This window comes from Mustela nivalis, assembly GCF_964662115.1.
Source record: "Mustela nivalis genome assembly, chromosome: 10".
NCBI classification, from domain to species: Eukaryota; Metazoa; Chordata; class Mammalia; order Carnivora; family Mustelidae; genus Mustela; species Mustela nivalis.
Genome location: NC_139029.1, coordinates 50,147,375 through 50,166,061, shown reverse-complemented (window position 1 = coordinate 50,166,061; position 18,687 = coordinate 50,147,375). Strand labels below are relative to the sequence as shown.

The 18,687-nt window shown below is 46.6% G+C and overlaps 1 protein-coding gene across 2 annotated transcripts in view; it reads right to left on the bottom strand.

Moving 5' to 3' along the window:
- ROR1 (receptor tyrosine kinase like orphan receptor 1) overlaps positions 1–16,724 on the bottom strand; it is a 411,219-nt gene extending 394,495 nt beyond the window's left edge. Inside the window, exon 1 of one of the 2 annotated variants that reach the window (XM_082687829.1) lies at positions 15,928–16,724. In XM_082687829.1, coding sequence (XP_082543955.1) covers positions 15,928–16,018 — 91 coding nt within the window. In that variant the 5' untranslated portion in view covers positions 16,019–16,724. The remainder of the gene's footprint in view (positions 1–15,927) is intronic. The other variant, XM_082687831.1, reaches the window with a different exon arrangement.
- Positions 16,725–18,687: the final 1,963 nt, after the last annotated feature.

Below are 18,687 nucleotides of genomic sequence, written 5' to 3'. Positions count from 1 at the left end.
GCTTCCATTTCCTCAGCGCTTACTGTGACCTGATAGAACATATATTTCTCCATTTTTAGACTTCTCCAGGAGCAGGGGTTTCGTTGTGTTTCCTGCTTCACCCCCACATCTAGAACAGTGTCAGGCCCATAAATATTTGTGGAGTGAATAAAGGAAGCCCCATGGGTCCATTCACCAAGAAATGGAGACAAACTCTTGCTTGCTATCTGACCCTTGGATCTCAGATAAGATCTGAAAGTTTACCAGGTGTTTTCACATCCTTCATCTCCTTTAATCTTCCATAATCTTCAGGGAAGGAGTATAATCCCCACCACAGAGAGGAAGAAATGAGACACCATAACCCAAAGCAGGACAACTTCCTGGAAAGGGAGAGGCCTGGCTTGGGTTCTGAACCCGACCCCAGCCTCCAGCACTCAGATGGAAAGGTCTTGGCCTCCCTCTGAGTTGTTTTGGTCCTGGAAGAGCAGCTGAGGTTCCCTGAGAAGGACTGGTTTACAGAGAGGGGACTGAGAAATGCTTCTTATCACTTAGTCGAGCACCAAACATTACAGACAGCAGGTTCTTGCTAACTCATTTGTCAAAATCAACGCATTCGTTAGGATCAATTGTATAAAAAAATGCATTATGGGTTGAGGACCTTCCAGACTCCTGCTCTCGGGGAAGCCTCCCCAAGACACCGTTCCTGATTCCCTCTCAGTCAGTCAACTGCAAGCCCTGATTAGCTGCCCACCCGCCACGCATTCAGAATCTGCCCATATCCTGACTGTTCAGCAGTCATGCTCCCACCAGAAGCGCGGGTAGCCCCAGCCCAGTACCTAGCCCCTGGGAAGCCTTACTCAGTACATATACCGACCAACTACCCTCCCAAGTAACACTGGGAGGGCAAAAACTGACACAGCCCCAGCCCTTCTTCTCCCCCACCACGGCCTTGGCAGCCAAGAAACCCACTTTGTTAAACTCCCTTTCCTCTTCCCCTTATGAAGAAAAGGTGGCCCAGCCTGAAATTGATGGTTCAGGGGATTTGAAATGCAAAGACTCCCAGGCCTTTCTGGCCATATTTGCCTCCTGATTGCTAGCAAGTTCAAAACTTAGAGAATTTTTCCCCTCTGCTTATTAAGCGAAAGAAGAGAGAGTAAGAGTTCCCCAGGGGATATTTCCCTAGTAATGAGACCTTTCAAAATTCCTGAAGAAAGAAAGGGGAGGGACGAGCAGGAGGACCAAAGGAGGGAGGAGAAGGGTTGTCAGGGCGGGAAGAATCACTCACCACCCCCTCTCCTCGGTGGCCCTCACAGCCCAGACCTGCCTGTAGGCTCAGCCACGGTGCCCTCTCCCCTGTGGCAAGGGGCCAAGATCTTCCACACCTTCTTTCAAACATACTGTACATGAAAGAAGAGAAAGAGGAGGACTGTAAGGGAGAATTTTAATTTGTTGCCAATTAAGGACAGAGTGACCCTAATTTATAGCAGCAGAACTCAAGAGTTATCACAGATTTTTCATCTTGGGAAAACAGCCCTGTTCTCGAGCTACCCACTGCTCCCCTGCAAACAGAGCCCACAGCAGGTTTAATTGAGTCCAGATTCACTTTTTACGGGGTTGAATTCCTCATCTTTTGGAAGAGATAGCCTTGAGATTTTCAGTTGTTCAAAGATGCAGTTTTAAACGGCCAGACAGTAATGGCAGAGCAAGCTGGAAGTATCCCAGGCTCTAGGAAGTAAGACCAAAACTCGGGAAAAGTAAGTAGAGTCCATTCAGCGGGCCACCAGGCAACCGTTATCAGCTGTGATCCAGACTCGGACCCCACTCTAAGGAGCATCCAAGCCAGTGATAGAAAAGATCATAGATGGGGCACCTGGGTGGTTCAGTTGGTTGGGCAACTGCCTTCAGTTCAGGTCATGATGCCAGAGTAGCAGGATCAAGTCTTGCATAGGGTCCCCAGCTCCGTGGGGAGTCTGCTTCTCCCTCTGACCTTCTCCCCTCTCATGCTCTCTCTCACTCTTTCTCTCTTAAAAAAGGAAAACTTTAAAAAAATATATATTTTAAAAAAAGATCATAGATGCACAAATAAATACTTAATTACAAACTACAATGAAGAGGAAGTGGGAACCCAATGGAGTCTGGCTAGTCAGGGAAAGGATAATGAAGCCAGAGCAGGACTAGTAGCTGATAGGTTGAGAAAGGACATTTCTGTGGCAGGGGACAGCCCATGGGAAAGCCGCCACATACAAAGGTGCCAGATGAGACCAAAGAGTGGGGGAAGGCAGACTGACAAGCAGGAAAGTCCTGTCATGGTATCCTTGGTACTATTTTGGTCATGCACCCATCCTCTCACTCCCCCTCCTTGATCCCTTTAGGACTTGATTCCCTGCCCCTGCCCCTGTGCATTTCCTTCTGGATACTATATATCTCTTCCTCCAGCCCTCTTTGCCAAGTCCACACCCACACCTTTTCACTTAGTCCCTTTTGCATTTTCAGAAAAGCTCCCACACAGTCATTAAGTCCTGGGCAGTGCCCAATTCTGACAGCAGGAGGCACTCAGGTGTCCCTCCTCTCCAGCTTTGACCACTCGGACACTGCATATTGGAGAGAAACAAATTAGTATGGCTTGGCCATCTCCACCTCCTTCAGAAGACCCTCCCGGTAATTCTGAACAATGCACACTTCTCTCCTTGATCTACACAACAATGTATGCAGCTTCCTTGTGACACACAATCACACTAATTCAGCATTCGCTCAACACATACTTGGTGATTTCGAACCGAGTGGAATGTGCTGGACCAGACAGCAGTTAACTAAGATTGAGTCCCTGCTCACAAAGAAGTGAATGGAAAGGAAAGTGGCTGGTTAGATGACAGCGGAGAAGTTATTTAACATCTCTGAGCCTCTGTTTTCTCTTGGGAATAAAAGTGTGGCTTATTTTATGAACAGAAATAGAATCATGTATAGGAAAGATGATCAGAGATGCTCTCTGAATAGTAGGATTGTTAGTGATTTTTGTTTTCATACTACATTTGTGATTTTATCTTTATTGAACGTGTATTTTCTCATGAGAAAAAGCACTAAAAATGCTTCCTTCAGCATCACATCATAATCACATCATTTCATTTTGTTGTGATCATTAGTGAGGTAAATTGTGTGTATGGTCGGGGCACGGTCACTTCACCCAAAGCAGAGTCTCCGGGCTCTGAACAGAATAGCTCAGAAATGTGGAGATGACACTGGGCCACTGGCGGGCCTTTCAACAATGTCTGCCCAGGATATCAAGTCATTCTCTCCCTCACACAATCTTCTTTCCAGGGCAGAGACGTGGCCAAGGCCATCTCCCAGCTTCCCTGCCCCAGGAGGACCACCCCTAAGTCCCAGGAATGGACTACGGTTACCCCAGCACAGTGAGGGTAGGGGTCAGAGGTTACGATTGGCGCTCTCCCCGTAACAACCCTGGAGGAAAGGCAGGCGCAGTTTCTTTTCCCAACTGATAAAGGAGCAGAAGGAAGCAGTGAGGGGTGGGGGCAACAATTCTAGAGAGACAAAATAACAGGATTCTGCTACAAAATACAAAATGTCTTGCCAGATGTAGGCGTCATTGTAGATGCTCAATAAATGACAGTGACTATGATTATGAAGATTAAAATCTAGGTGTGAGGCTGAATCAGAATAAGTGAGTGTGGCTTAGGCGGCCTCTCTGGAAATACTGGCTGCATGTGGGGGCACAGAGGGCAAGGAAGGGCGGAAGGTGAATTCTTGAGTGTGAGAGACAGGGCGTTGAAGAATAAGATTTCAGGAAAGAGAGATGGGGAGAGAAACCAGCATGACCCTGATGTGCCAGCGAGCCGGGACAGGCACTAGAGTACCCAGTTTCTAGAAGCTGCAAGATAGAAGAGCCCTAAGCAAAGGTCAGAGCAGTGAGCTTTGATTCAGTGTTATTCTCATACCATTTGGGGGTCTCCACCTTGCCTCCCTAACAAAAACAACGAATGTCCTACGGGAGAGGATGTTGCCCATCTATTTCTTTGGCATCCACATTAGTTGCTAAATAAATATTTAACCAAATAGAATTGCCAGTGACTTCTTGGTAGCTTACACAGGACACATCACTCGACAGATGAAGGGGCTGTGCCTCTTGGGTCCCTTCTTTCCTTTGCTCCCCTGATCCCACACTAAGCAGGGAGACCAGCTGTCGTGTTGATTTGATTCTATGAGTCTGGGGGAAGAAGCCACTTTCACCAACGTCCTGGGTTGGTTGAGAAGCTTTCTAAACCTGAGGCAAAGATGTGGGAGAGTTATTTATAAAAATTTTGACCATTTCATCTGTGTATATAGTTTTAACCTCAACACAACCATGAAATCTGGCAATTACCCCTTAAAAAAAAAATCAAGTTGTAAACCAGTGTAAGGGGGAATGCTTTCCTCCCCACACTCAGTGCTACTTGTTGGGGAGGGAAACAAATTCATGCTAAGTGCTGGGCTGTCTCTGCCCCTTTACTAGCTTGCAGGAGCTTGCTTAGTATAATACAGTGACTCATTGATAAATTGGGTAGAACAAACTGGGCATGCTCCGCTCTGTTCCTCCCCTGCTCAGTAGGGAGGAGAAATTACCTTTATCAGGTGTTCCCTGGAAGAATCCTCCTCCCCACCCCTCCAGCCCATTGAGACTCTCTGAAGATTCTCTGGCCACAGGCAAAGCACTTGATTCTTCAGTTTAAGAACACCAGATGTGAGTGGGCAGAGGGCTGAGAGCAGCACAGAGAGGGTAACTCACCAGCACACTCAGAACATCATCAAAAAATGTTGCTTCTTGTTGCCAGCAGTCTACACAGCTCCTCTCAAACAGGCAACATTTGGGACTGGAAGTTCTTTGAAGGGAGGAGGTAAACAGCCACGACTAAATTAAGCATTGCTTTCTTAAGGCATGCCTTCCAGAGGAATCCGTAGCTTTCATCACACCAAAAGTTCAGGTGGCGAAAAGAAAAACAACCAAGACTCTGCAGGGAGTATGAAAATTATGTAAAAACTATTAAGTACCCAAGCTGGAGTGAAATCCAAGAGTGAGGACATAATCTCTCTTATGGAGAAAAAGTACAATAAATTGCTTTAATGTACCCTCAAACCCATCAAGAAATAGGGGCAGTTCTCCACGAAAAACAGATAGGAGTCTTTCAAGGAAATCTAGGATTTCGGGCAACAGGATCTGACTTTACCTTAGGGTGTTTAACCATCACAGAGCATAAGAAAGTCATGTCCTTGACAAATATTAATATAATTTAACCTAAAAGTTCCAAGTGCTAGGAAGGTCTGCATGATTTTGTTATAAAATTGATTATATTGTAAAATAAAGGCCAAGAAGGTGCTAAGTTTCAGCAATTTTTCCCCACCACATCCTGGGAAAAGCTCAAAGGAGGAAGTACCCTCTTGCTGGTCTCCATTTATGTCAGAGGAATAAGTGAGCACACACGGAACCTGTCCCAGGAACTGCATGAGCTCCCCACGGTCCCCACCACCACCCTGTCAAGCACCATAAGCATCATTGGACCTCCCATTGTGCAGGTGAGGAAAGTGAGTCTCAGAGAGCTCAGGGCATTTGCTGGCAGGGAAGCAGTGAACCTAGTTTCACACCAAGACCTCCTGATGCCAACGCCCTTTCCCCAGTGGCTCTTCCCCCTGCCACAACCACCAACTACTCAGGACATTCATTCCTTGTCTGTAAGTAAGTTCTCTCAGTCTATTTGCAAGTGACTTTCCTTAGGTTACAGGAATCCTAGCTCCAGGTGCCATCTACAAATGCCTCACAAACATTTCTGGAAAAAAAAAAAAAAAATAGCTCATTTAAGGGGAATCAGGTAAATTCGTCTGCTAGTGAAAGTAGACATGGATTAGTTTCTTGGAGTCACGAATCCCAAACACAAGTAGTCTTTTAGAACTGAAAGCACTATGGGCCTGAAGTCAAAGAGGCTGGGTTTCCAGCAGCTTCCATCAGCTACAGTGACCTTAGGTGAGCTGCCAACCAACCACACATGCCTAATTTTGAAAGGAAGAGAGAAACAGAAAGAAAGAAATCCCATTTTATTGGATTATTTGGAAAATTAATGACAACATTATACATGAAATAATTTTGTAAGCTACAAAACCCTATACAAATAGAAGATTTCATTATAATTATTTTGACTCCACTATTTGGCTGGGATCTTACAGGGAATTTGAATCATCAGACAGATTTTTAAAAAATGCTGAGCTGCATGTGGTATGGCATAATGCTCAAGGAAGGACAAAGCCCTGGGCTCAGAATTACCAGGTTCAGATTCTGGTTCTCTCACTTCACTTGCTGTGTGACTTAGAGCAGGTTACTTACCTTCTCTGGACCTCGGTTTTCTTATCTCGAAAATGGGGATAATAATTCATGCCTCCCTCATAGGGTTCCCTGAAGACTGTGGGAGTTAAAGTACTTAAACTACTTAAAATGGCTCTGTGGCAGAGAGGATGCTGGATGTGTTAATCATTACAATACTATTATGATTCTCATCAAGGAGGCAAAATGTGGACAGGGATTTACTAGCCCGCACTATAAAATGAAACTGCTACAGCAGACATCCTATACCTTTGTCAAGCAGCCCTGAAATGGACGTCATTTTTAACTCTCCAGGATACTCTCCTGGAGAGAAAGGTACGTCCTCATGCTCCCAGTGAAACCTTGCTCCCCCACCCACCCTCCTTCATATGCAAAAAGCATAACAGGCACCATTTAGGGTCCTCTTTTTCTCTGTTACTCTCCGTCCATCCCATGGACACTAGCCTCAGGCCAGGGTGAAGCCCAGTTTAAGAACCCAGGACAGCTGCTCGGAACTCAGGACACCTGCCCTGCTCGGGCAGGTCCGTGGACACCAGGGCAGCTACAGAATGTCCAGCTCCTCTTCTCCTGTCCCCATCTTAATCCTCCCCATCCTTCAAGGTTCACATCACATTCCACTTCTTCCCAAAAGCCCTCTCGCTCCTCAGCATTCTGCTTCTATAATTGCCAACTCTGTACTCACTGGAGGTATAATTATTTCACAAGTGCCTATTTTATTGCCCCTAAAAGGTAAACTCCCCAAGGGCTAGTCATAGTGCTCCTACCTTCCCCACAGTGCTTAGCCCAGTGCTAGAAACCTCGTATATGTGCCATAAATAATTTGGGAAGGGGTTTAATTCACTGGAAGGAGCCCAGAATCCATGTGAACTGGTCAAATGCCAGCTAGGTCTAAGCCTTTCCTCCTCCCCACCAAACCCATGGCAAATGTTGCTACCAGGTCAGAGCATTCCCTCCCAGAGATCCTGGAAGAAAGCTCGGAATCCTTCTCAACACTGCACTGCAGGCAGCCAATACCAACTGGCTGGAAAAATGAACCCATTTTGCCATCTCTGCTTCCTAGGCACTTCCTTCATGGAGACCCTGTGGCACAGGGACTTAACCATCATTGTCATAACCACCGCACTCCGTTTTACACAGCTGTTGCCTGGTTTGCCTCTACCAGACCAGGGGCTTTCAAGCTGTTGAGCGTAAACCAAATAATAACCCAAATCAGCAGAAGCACAACTGAAGCTAAAGTTTCCTGAAACAATACTCATTTTGTTAATGTAATGCACTCTGAAATTTCCTGTTACATTCTGTCTAGAAACGGGGGTCCTACACTGTGGGATGGATAGATGGATAAGGATATGTGCATGTGTATGTGTATATATATATACATATGTATACATATATACATGTATATATGTGTATATATATATTCAGTTCTATAATATTAGTTAAGGTAACATTAGAAGCTATTATTGATAAAACTCTGAAATCTCAGCCTTTACTACCATATTAGTTTTTTTCTTGCTCACATAAAGCCTGAACAAGTATAGACAGGCAGGTGGCTTCCACAGTGCCATGATGAAGGGAGGGTTCCAGGCTGTTTCTAACTTGGGATGTCTTCAACAGATGACTTCTGGGTTACCATGTTCAGAATCATAGCGATCCTGCCTGGGATGTTTTTTAAGGACCAAGCCCTTAAGTGTCCCTTGTAAGTGACACTCTTTGCTTCATTCCATTGGCTAATATTTTGTCACATGGCCTCACTTAACTACAGGGAACTGGGAAGTGTAATCTTAACCAAGTTACCGAGAAGATATGGAAACAGATTTTCTGATCAGCTAGCAATCTCTACCGGAGATCTGCCGTTTGAAAAACCCTCCAAGGCAAGGATCTAGCCTTATTCACCCTTAGTCCTAGTGACTAGCAAAATATTTGGCTCACAGTAAGTGCATAGAAAATATAAGACCAGAGATGTCTGGGTGGCTCAGTCTCTTAAGCATCTGCCTCCGGCTCAGGTCAGGACCCTGTGATCCTGGAATCTAACCCTGTGTGGTCAGGCTCCCTGCTCAGTGGGGAGTCTGCTTCTTCCTCTCCCTCTGCCCACTACACCCCCACCCCGCCTCTGCTCCTGCTTTCTCACTGGCACTAGCATTTTCTCGCTCAAATAAATAAATAAAATCTTAAAAAAAAAAAAAAATGATGTACATTCAGTGAATGAGTGGAAAACATGATTGATCCCAGCCAGAGCTCTAGGAATGTCACACTTCCTGATTAGGCATTGTGATTCTCTCCAAATTCACACCTGTGCAAATCCCCTTCCCCACACAAAGCAGAGCTGAGTCCAAAAATCTGGATTAGGATAGGTGGGAAAAATACCAGAGACACTGCCATAGTGTCATCTTTTCCATTTACGGACTACACGGCTACTTATTCTTCCAAATCCATGTCTGCTGAAAAGGAACACTGTGGAAAAATTAAGAGCCCAGGCTTTTGAGGCAGATAAATCATGGCGGGGCCTTTCTCCAGCTATGTAACTACAGCAGGACTATCACTGAGCACTCACTATGTGTGCGGCAAGGGGCTAGGCATTTTCCACGCATCACACCCCACTGCATCCTCTCAACAAGCCTGTGAAGGACGCTAACATTCTCTCTCCAGTCCCTTGGGTGAGCACTGAGGTCTTCTAACCCTGTGTTCCCATAGCACTTTCCTGTAATTCACTCATAGGAGAGGTAGTTGGCATAGGGAAGTACATGTCTGTTCATCCAGTCTCCCCAATTATACTCCAAAGACAGTGGAAATAATATACACTTGAGAGTCAAAAAAATCTGTTCCAAACATCTACGTTCAAATGACACATACCAACTAATAGTTTGTGAGAAATTCACCAAGACATGGCCTGAGACTCAATTTCCTTATCTGTAAAATGGGGTCAGAGGTCCAAGCATAAAGGGCTGCTGGGACATAGAAACTTGATATCCGTAAAGAACTAGGCCTGGCACATAATAGGTTCTTCAAAAACTGAGAATTTCCCTCCTCCATCTCTCCTGGAGGGCGAGGGTAATGTTATATTCCTGGGCACCAACACCGTATTTGTCTAAAATATATAATAAATGTTAGTGGCAACGCATTGAATGACTAGGTTTACCGTTAAAAAATAAAAATAGAGGGGCGCCTGGGTGGCTCAGTGGGTTGAAGCCTCTGCCTTTGGCTCAGCTCGTGATCCCAGGGTCCTGGGATCGAGCCCCACATTCGGCTCCCTGCCTCCCTCTCTCTCTCTCTCTCTCTGCCTGCCTCTGCCTACGTGTGTTCTCTTTCAAATCAATAAATAAATCTTTTTTAAAATTTTTAAAAAATAAAAATAAAAATAGAAAACACAAACTGTACCCTGGTCTTTAGAAGTTCTTTTTATCTCCCCTCCCGCTTCCCACACTTCATTACTCTTCTCTTTTTGGGTAACGTGAACTTTTTTTTTGTACTCAGAAATTTTAAATGGCTAACAGAGCACCTCAGGATTCTTTCCTCCGGCCATTATCCTTCTCTTTTAAGTTGTGCTCAGCAAGATTATTTGGATATTGGAGCTACAGACGGTCAGATTACAAGTGGAGGTCCCTGAAATGTAACATTCCCCATTGCAGGATTCTGGAATTACACCAAGCACCAGGGAGGGGTTGCTCTTCCCCAAAGAGCTTGCTGTTCTGAAAAAAGCCTTTGTTTTAAGGCTTGCAAAACGGCCCTGTGGAATCTCCCATCCGGGTCCCCAGCACTGGCCTGAGTACTGCTTCGTTCTAGAGGGCCTACAAGCTCCCTTAAAACAAAATACTCACGTGTCTTAAAATATTGTAAGAACTGCTGCTCTCTGAGTCTTGGTTCGTACCTTACAGAAAAACGATCATTGTTTTGAGGGCAAATTTTGTGATTTTTCCAGCAAGCTCCCGACACTGACAGTAACAAGCATACTGTGGGTTTACTAGGTCCATGATACCGTGCTAGGTGTCCTATGTTCATTGTCCCCTTTAATTCTCACAAAAAAAAAAAAAAAACCAACAAAAAACGGTAAGTCAGACAGTACTGTTACCCCATCTTGCAGAGAAGGAAACTGAGGCTCAGAAGTTCAATGTTACCCCATCTTGCAGAGAAGGAAACTGAGGCTCAGAAGTTCAAAGAACTTTGCCCAAGTCCACATAGCCAGCAAGTAGCCAAGCCCCCCGTTCAAACCCTAGTCTGTCATGGTCTAAATCCCAATCCATTTCTGTTATTCCACATTACCTCTTTAAATGGCCATAAACGAAGATCCTTTCTGCATAGCAATACTATAGAAAATAAACAGCTTGAACTGGTTGATCTTTTAAGGTCCCTTCCCCCTCTTAAAAAAAAAAAATCTATGATTCTATGGAGAGAAGGAGAAAAAAGGAAATGTAAAGAGGCCAAACATTATGAGGCTTGGCTTATCAGTATTTAATAACAGCTTTTGGATCAAAACTCTACAGAACCTTATTTATGGACAGACAGTTACTGTTAAGCAGAGCCTTTTTATACAACCTTTTCATCTGAGGATGTTGTAGCCTTCTCCTGCCTCTCTATTAGTGAGAGATGGGGTGTGAAATTTGCTGGCCCTGCCAAGATTATCCCATTAAATTATCTGCCCTCTTCCCGTGTAATTCACTCAGGGGCAACAGTTTGCGACGCGGGCCGGTGGACGTCCGTGCCTGGGCGCTCGGAGGGGGAGGTGTGAAGGAAGAAGTTCAGGTGGTGGGAGCATCCCAATGACATAACATCAATCCACGTTTCGCTGCCTTACCAAAATAAAGTGGATGCCACAATTATCCCATTCCTAAACAAACTGAAAACCCCAACCGAGCTTACTGCAACAAAGAGAGAGCCTTTTTACTGCTGTTTATTTTTATTTTGTATTCGTTAGCTTTTTAGATATTCCTGGCATGCAAGTCAGGCTCCGTGTAACAAGCAGCTGCATTTAGTTAAGGATTTCGAAGAGTTTTCCCCACCCCACCCCACCCCCTGCCATCCCCTCCCCCTCAACTCCAGAGGGCCTTCTCAGACTCCTAGAAGACTATTCCTTTCTCTTCGTGGGTCTACACAACAGTTTCTCCTGTCACACCGCAGGGGAATTAGGAAGGCCAGCTTGAGGCCCTTCTCTTTGAAAAGGAGGTCTCAGAGACTCGAGTGTTTTCCTAGCTGGGGCTGGATTTGCCAGGGTCTGGTCTACATAGGGACCTTGGAGCTGGCAAGCCAGCTCTTCCACTAAAGAGAACTCCAATAAATCATTCTTCTCAGCCTACAACCCCAGTTGTACACCAAGATGCAAATACAAAGGCACTTCATCAAAACATATCTCATCGCTGGTTGGAAGAAACTGCCAGACACACTCCTCAAACCGCATCAAAGTTATAGTTCAGTACAACAGCATAATTCCTCCTGATCAGAGGTGCAGACCACCAAAGAACCTTCTGGTCTATCCCTGAGTTGCAGCAGAACTACTGGCTCAGGGAACCCCAGCACAGAAAGAAAAATTGAAGTTGACTGTCTCCAATCATTTCTTGTAACCTCTAGATAGAGCTAAGAAAACATCCCATTGCTCTTGGAAAACATGGGGAATTGGCACCTTTGGCCCATACGTAGTGTAAATTCTAAGACTTAAACCAGGACAGATTGTCTAGGGCAGCAGAGAAGAGCAAGAACTCAGGGATTGGTTTGGAAGCTCAGCAGCCACTTCCTAGCCATGTGACCTGAAGAAAGTCACTTAACCTCTCTGTGTCTAAATTAAAATGAGCTAATTATGCCAGTCCCCTCATAGATTTGTGGTGAGGAGGCAGTGAGCTAATATTGGCAAATTGCTCAGAATAGTCACTGGCCCATTATAAGGATTACCCAAGTGTTTATTAAATGAATTGTATAAACAGAGGCATTTCAGAATGCTTGTTTTCAAGGAAATACATACTTACTTGAGGTCAAAGGACTTGGCACCATTCTTTAGTTTCTCCTAAACCCAATGACACCTGGCCTGGTGGAAGGGAAACTGCAAAAGTGAGGAGACTCCACGAACTCTGCAGATCTGGTCTCGGGCCCAGGATCCACCACCAACCCTCAAGCCCCCACAACCTACCCAGGAAGGCAACTTATTACCCCAGGTAGGCATCAAACACTCCACAAAACAATGGTTCCCATCTTTGGGGGATTGCTGTTTTCTCAGAATATCAGATTATAGCTAAAAACATACAACCAAAAATACGCAATTATTTTTTGTATATAATTTCTGGGGGGTTGCCTATTCTTGGTTTCAGGTACCCCAACTTAAGACCTCTCAAATGGGTGCTCTTCTCTAGTACTTCACACACACGGTTTCATTTTAAATCTCTTAACACTTACTGGTTCAGAAAAACCAGTCAACAAGCAGAGAAAAGATTCAAACCCATGACTCTTAAACTCCAAGGCCTAGGCTCATAACCACTAAGTTCTACTGTTAACTTCTACTATACTCCATTCAAACTAAATGATGGGGCAAGAAAAAAAAAAAGTCCTTGAAAGTATGTCATATTACATTTTTACTAAGAAGAGCAAATATGACACCACAGTTTTACATGCAACCAAAAAAGTTATTCTCCATTCAATAAAAATCTATGGACTACTGCATAGATGCATACATGCATGTCATTTATATGTAGATATACATTTACATCAATATACACATAGGCTACAAAGCATTCCATTCTACATAAATGCTGTGCAAACTTTTCAAAAATTTTCAAAATGGGGTATGTGGTCTCCATCAAACCACAGCCAAAATGGATACTAATGGATGCAAGTGACACACCATTTAGAAACTTTAAAGTCTAATTTGAAGGCTGGGCTCACCAGGCAGGAGAGCGAGAAAGGAAAATACAGACCAAAGCTGAGTTTTTAAAGACTCCTAAGTAAATATCAGAAAGATAAACCCAGCATCCGAGTAGCAAAACAGCCTCCCAGGTATGCTGAACCAATATAGAGGATTAAACATTTCCAACACACAGCCAGACACAGCTTGACCACACCCTTTGTCCACTGGGCCACTGTGTGCCCCCCCCCCCGGGAGGATTTTCAGGCATCTCCAATAAAGTTGGGGCTGGCTGAGTTGGCTTTCAGTGTTTTCACAGGAAAGCTGACAGTCTTACTGCCCTCAAGAGACTCCTATTCTAAAAGTAGACAGGACAGACAGGTATTAAAATGGCATTGGAAGGTTTGGAAGGTTTATGAAATGAGAGCAAACACGGTAGCTGGCCACCTCCCTCTGACTCTAAGAGGCAAACCACATAATCTACAGGATTCTGAGAAAGGCAAAATGGGTTCCGAAGGCCCTAAGTGCTAAGTTACACAGTATTAATGGCTTCAGCTTCCCAGGAAGGTTTAGTCCTAGGTAAGAAGGAGGTAGGTGAGGTGATCAACAATGAGTAGGCCAGAAAAAGTAAATATAAAGGTTTGCTCCTCCTGGCTAACAAAATTAAAAAATAATGGGAGAAATACTGAGCATTTTTTTAATAAGTAACTGAAAGCTGTCTCCCCTTAAGCTCATTTCTTGAGCCAGTGGTTGGATTACCTTAAGAATCCTGAATCAGACAAGAAAGTAAACCCGAGTTCCCCTGGAAGACTTGTCCCCAGAGAAAAAAAGCATTCACAAAAATGGAAAGGGATGTATACGATGACAAATAAGACAAAAATAACAGATTTGAGCTCACTATTGAAGAGTTTGGAATAGGCAATACTCTTTTTTTTTTTCTTTTAATTTTTAAAGTCTGTATACAGTTAGACAAGAAAATTTGGCTGAGGGCTGATAATAAAATTGTCTTACACGCAGCAAAATCACTGCATGGACGTTTACTTAAAGGCAGGTGACCAAAGAAAGGTCCGCTCCTCCCCCCTCCTACCCCCATGATCCAAAAGCAACCACTGTTGAAAGATTATGTAGAAGTAAAAGAAGTTGAGAGGATAGAACCAAATTAAACAAGGACCCAAGCTAAGAGCCCTTCCCTGATTATCTTCACCTCAATTTGCTGGGCAACTTGACATAAGAACGATGTTTCCGCGGGTTAGGCAGCATGGCCCAGTTTTTACTTCTGACCCAGGTGTTGTGGTGTGGGGCCAGATGTTTGGCGTCCCTGAAGGAACCAAACATCCAAGAGACCAAGCTGTTTACATTTCATTAGTATTTTTCATCAGGAAGGTGCACTCCCTGCTGATGTACATCTTAATTACAATTAGGAACTGTATTTACCCGGAGGGGCCTCTAGATTACCACAACCACACTAGGGGATCAATTTCAGAATATTTCTCAGAAAATGTGGTTCTCAAACTCAACTCTAAGAAATCAAAATTCACACACAACTTCAACTTCCTTTCCAGAGTGTGTTCCTACCACGAAAACTATGAACTAGATTTTAGTAAAAGTTAATTCTACAGCCATAGTCTAAGTACTGAATAGATCTTTGCCCCTCAACTGCTAAATAACCCAAAGTCTTTTCTTTTCCAAAGCACAGCGCGAACTTAAAAAATCAAAGATGCATGATAAAAGAGCAGAAACCTATTTATCTGCACCGGTTTGGGCTGGGAGTGGGGGAAGGCAGAATCCAGGGACTCCCAGCACCCCCTCAAGAGATGCATGTTAAAAGTGAGGCCCAAGACCCCGGAGACTTTAATCAACTTTCCCCCTCCAACCTCCAAAGAATGAATCGGTTGTCTCCACAGGCGCAGCCGGGCTCTTCCCTCTCATTGTGTACCGGCTCGGACGCAGCAAGGATCCAAGCTTCCCGCAGTGAACTAAGACGCTCCGGCTTTCGGCGGAGTCTTTCTCTAACTGTTGCAATTGTCTTTGGAGATTACCAAAATCAAGTATGCATTAGATGGCCTTCCCCCCCCCCTTGCGTGTAACACACACACACACACACACACACGCACACACACTGCTCAGAGCACTCTAGAGCAGCAGGCCGCCTCTGACAGCACATTTTGCACAAAGTGGCGGCGACGGTGGCAGCGCACACGTTGTGGCCTCCATCGTGAGCCTCCAGAGGCAGGAGCGCCAGGGACGGCGGATCTGTGAGGCCGCCCGAGGCTCGGGACGCCAGGGCTTTTGTTTGGGTCGGTGTGCGGACAGCCTGGGCTCTCGCAGGCACCACTGAAAACACCAACTCCCTCCTGGACCGCGCCTTCCGGGACGGCTGCTCCTTGGGGCTCCGTAGACTTGCCTGAACACTGCTTACGGCGCTTTAGGGGTCCAGCGAGGGACTGGGGGGAACAACGGCACGGAGGCGCCCCCAGCACCCCAGGCCCCCCGACCCCTCCACGCTTTCTGTCAGCGCTGACAACAGCTGCTGGGCGCCCAGGAGGAAGCCCCCGGGGTACCTCCGGACCGCAGCAGGGCTCCCAGGGCAAATCTTCGCCCGCCTTCCCGGCGCCCGGAGTTGCGTTTGCAGGACCCCCGACGGGGTCTCCGGCCGCCCCGTCCCCCTCGGCGGGCGCGGTGCTCCCCTGCTGCCCAGCGCCGGGCGGCGGACGGGAGGGTCCCCGGGGGCCGCGCGGGCCCGGGAGCCGGCGGATGCGCCTCTTACCTTGGGCAGCGGCCCCGCGCGCAGCCAGCAGCAGCCCGGCCAGCAGCGCCAGGAGCGGCGGGCGCGCCCCGCGGCGGCGCGGTCGGTGCATTCCTCCTCTCGCGGCGGCGGCGGCGACGGCTCCCAGGCCGCGCGCAGAACATCCACGGGCTCTGCCCGGTGTCCCAGCCACCTCGTTCCGGCCGCTCTCCCCGCAGGATGCCGGGGGCGTCTGCAAAGTTCTTTGTCCCTCTAACCTGCTCCCTCGCTCCGCCCGGCCGCCTCTGGACCCCGTACGCGCGGGGGTCCCTCCTCAGCCCTGCAGCTGCAGCCTCGCCTCCGCCGGCCGGTCAGTCCCGGGCTGTCCGGGTCGCGCTCGCGGAAGGCCGGTCCCCCCCGCCCGGACTCGGAGAGGAGTGCGCCCTACACCCGGGGGCTCCCGTCCCGGGACTCTCTCGGTGGCGGCTGCGGCAGCTCCTCCCGCTCTGCACGCTCGCTCTCTGGCTCTCAGCCTCCCTCAACTTGTCACTTTCCACCAACTCTCCAGCCCAGCGCCCAAGCCCGACCAATGGCAGACGCGGGCTCAGGCCGGCGACCCAGCGCCCTCTGCTGCCATCTCTCGACACCCGCACCCTCCCTGACTTTCCAGAACCGCGTCGCTCCAGCGCCTCTCGCAAACCCACCCCTTCCCCCACCGTGCTTCAAACCCACAGCCGGCCCTGGGCCCTAGAGGCCGTTTGACAGATGGGGAAGCCGAGGCTCTGGGAGACTTGTCCTGAGAGGCAAAGCAGTCCGTGGCTGAATGGCTCCGTCAGGAGAGCCAGATTCTAGCGGTCTCAGCTCTGCCACTGCTAGCTGTGTGCTTCTGGGTGGAAGAACATTGATTATGATACCAGTTTCCCTTTTGATTTCCCCCTAACCCTAGTGCTTTATGTCTTCCCATTTTGTCTCCCCCCCCCCCCCGCATTTTGTCTTTAATTTCTACTTTCGTTGTATTGAAATCAATGTCATCTGCACCACTTCTTTTTGGAGATGTGTTGAGTATTTTCTGTGGTCAGTTTTTGTCAATGTCTCGTGACCTCTTAAAGAAGGTGTTTTTCTAACTTCGGAATGTGGAGATAGCTGACTATCTCAATTTGATCTTCTTTACATCTATGTTATTTGGGCCATCTGTATCTTTGTGTGGGGGGGATATATATATATATATATATATTTTTTTTTTAAGTTTTATTTATTTATTTATTTTTTGGTCCAGCCGCTCTACTATGGGCCAAGAGGGGATCATTCAAGCCTCCTACTAACAGTATGTTTTGTCTGTGTCTCCAGCTTAGGTGTTACGAATTTTGGGAGACATAAAAAAAACTCATGGCAGTTTGACTTTCCCTGTGGGGAGGCCCCTTGCTCATATAAAGTAGTGAGTACCTGCTGTGCTCCAGGCCCTGCTTTGGGCTCTAAGGATGGTAGAGTCACAGGGACAGTGGTCCGTGTTGCCTTAGAGGAATACCAAAAACCCAGTCTATGATACTCACTTATTGAATACTTCCTGTTTGCCTGGTGCTTTGTGTGTGTGTGCTCATAGGTCTTCCGCTGACTTTTTTTTTTTAAGTCATGACAACTTTTGATGCCTCTCTGTACTAGATTACAGTTTTGGAAACTGAAATGCAGACAGTACCGGACTTCCCAGCAGTGGAACAGACAATGGGTGACCAAGCTAAGACTCAGTGCCTTTATCATGATGGAGCTAAAAGTTCTTGGCCAGCACCTAGCATAGGACAAGCACTGGCTCAGTGGCAGTGGTCATCATTGATGCAGCAATCACGTTGAAGAAGCCAGTTTAGGATTTTATAATAAGCAGTCACCATATGGAGGCAAGGACCTCGTGGCCAAAATATGTCCAGCAGGTCATAGACCCTAGACTTGTAGCCTTCTGCCTTCAGGCAGGTGAATGACTAACCCATGTAGGACAAACAGTCATTTATTCAACTCCAAGACTTCAGGGCAAGAGAATCCCCAGCTGCCTTGGTAGCTTTCCTCTTTCCTATCACTCTGACCTGAGGTCAAGGAATGATAGACAGAGAGGCCCTGGGTCAACCAGTTCATTACCCAAATAGGTCTGTCCTCCAAGTTTCTCCGCCTGAGACCTATTCAATCCTGTCTCAAATATCTGGTCACTTGCCTGAGGAACTTACTGCACAAGGTTCTCTTGTTAGGAAACTGTCTTTGATGGTCAGTCTCAATATACTATGATCTGGAATCAGAGGAAACTCCGTGACACTGCACTTTGGTGACAGTCTCCCATGGTCTACAGTACAACACACGGTTGCCAGACAAGGAGCCTTTCCTGTCCACTCACCCTGCCCCCACCTCCACCCCACCCCAAACTGCTTGTCCCAGGTATCTTAGGTAACAGACGGCTGCCAGTGCTGAGTATACAGAACTTAATGGCACTTTTATCAGTACTTAAACCTTCCAGGAACTTAATCACAGAATCATAGACGTGAGGAATGTGACAGCTAGAACAGGCCTTGGAAATTAACTAGTATACCCCCCTCAACATTTTATAAGAGAGAAACACGGCACTCAGGGAGGTGGAACCTTCTTGCCCAAGGTCACGCAGCTGGTCAGAGCCAAGTCTGGATCCTACATCAACCAGTCCAGACCTGGGTAACCACTTACCCTGGCATCTGAGATGGTTTGAAGTTTGGCTATAACACAGTAGTTCCCAAAGAACAGGTTAGAAAAGGTTCTTCTTGTTTTGTTTGGTTTTTTTAAAGGACAAAG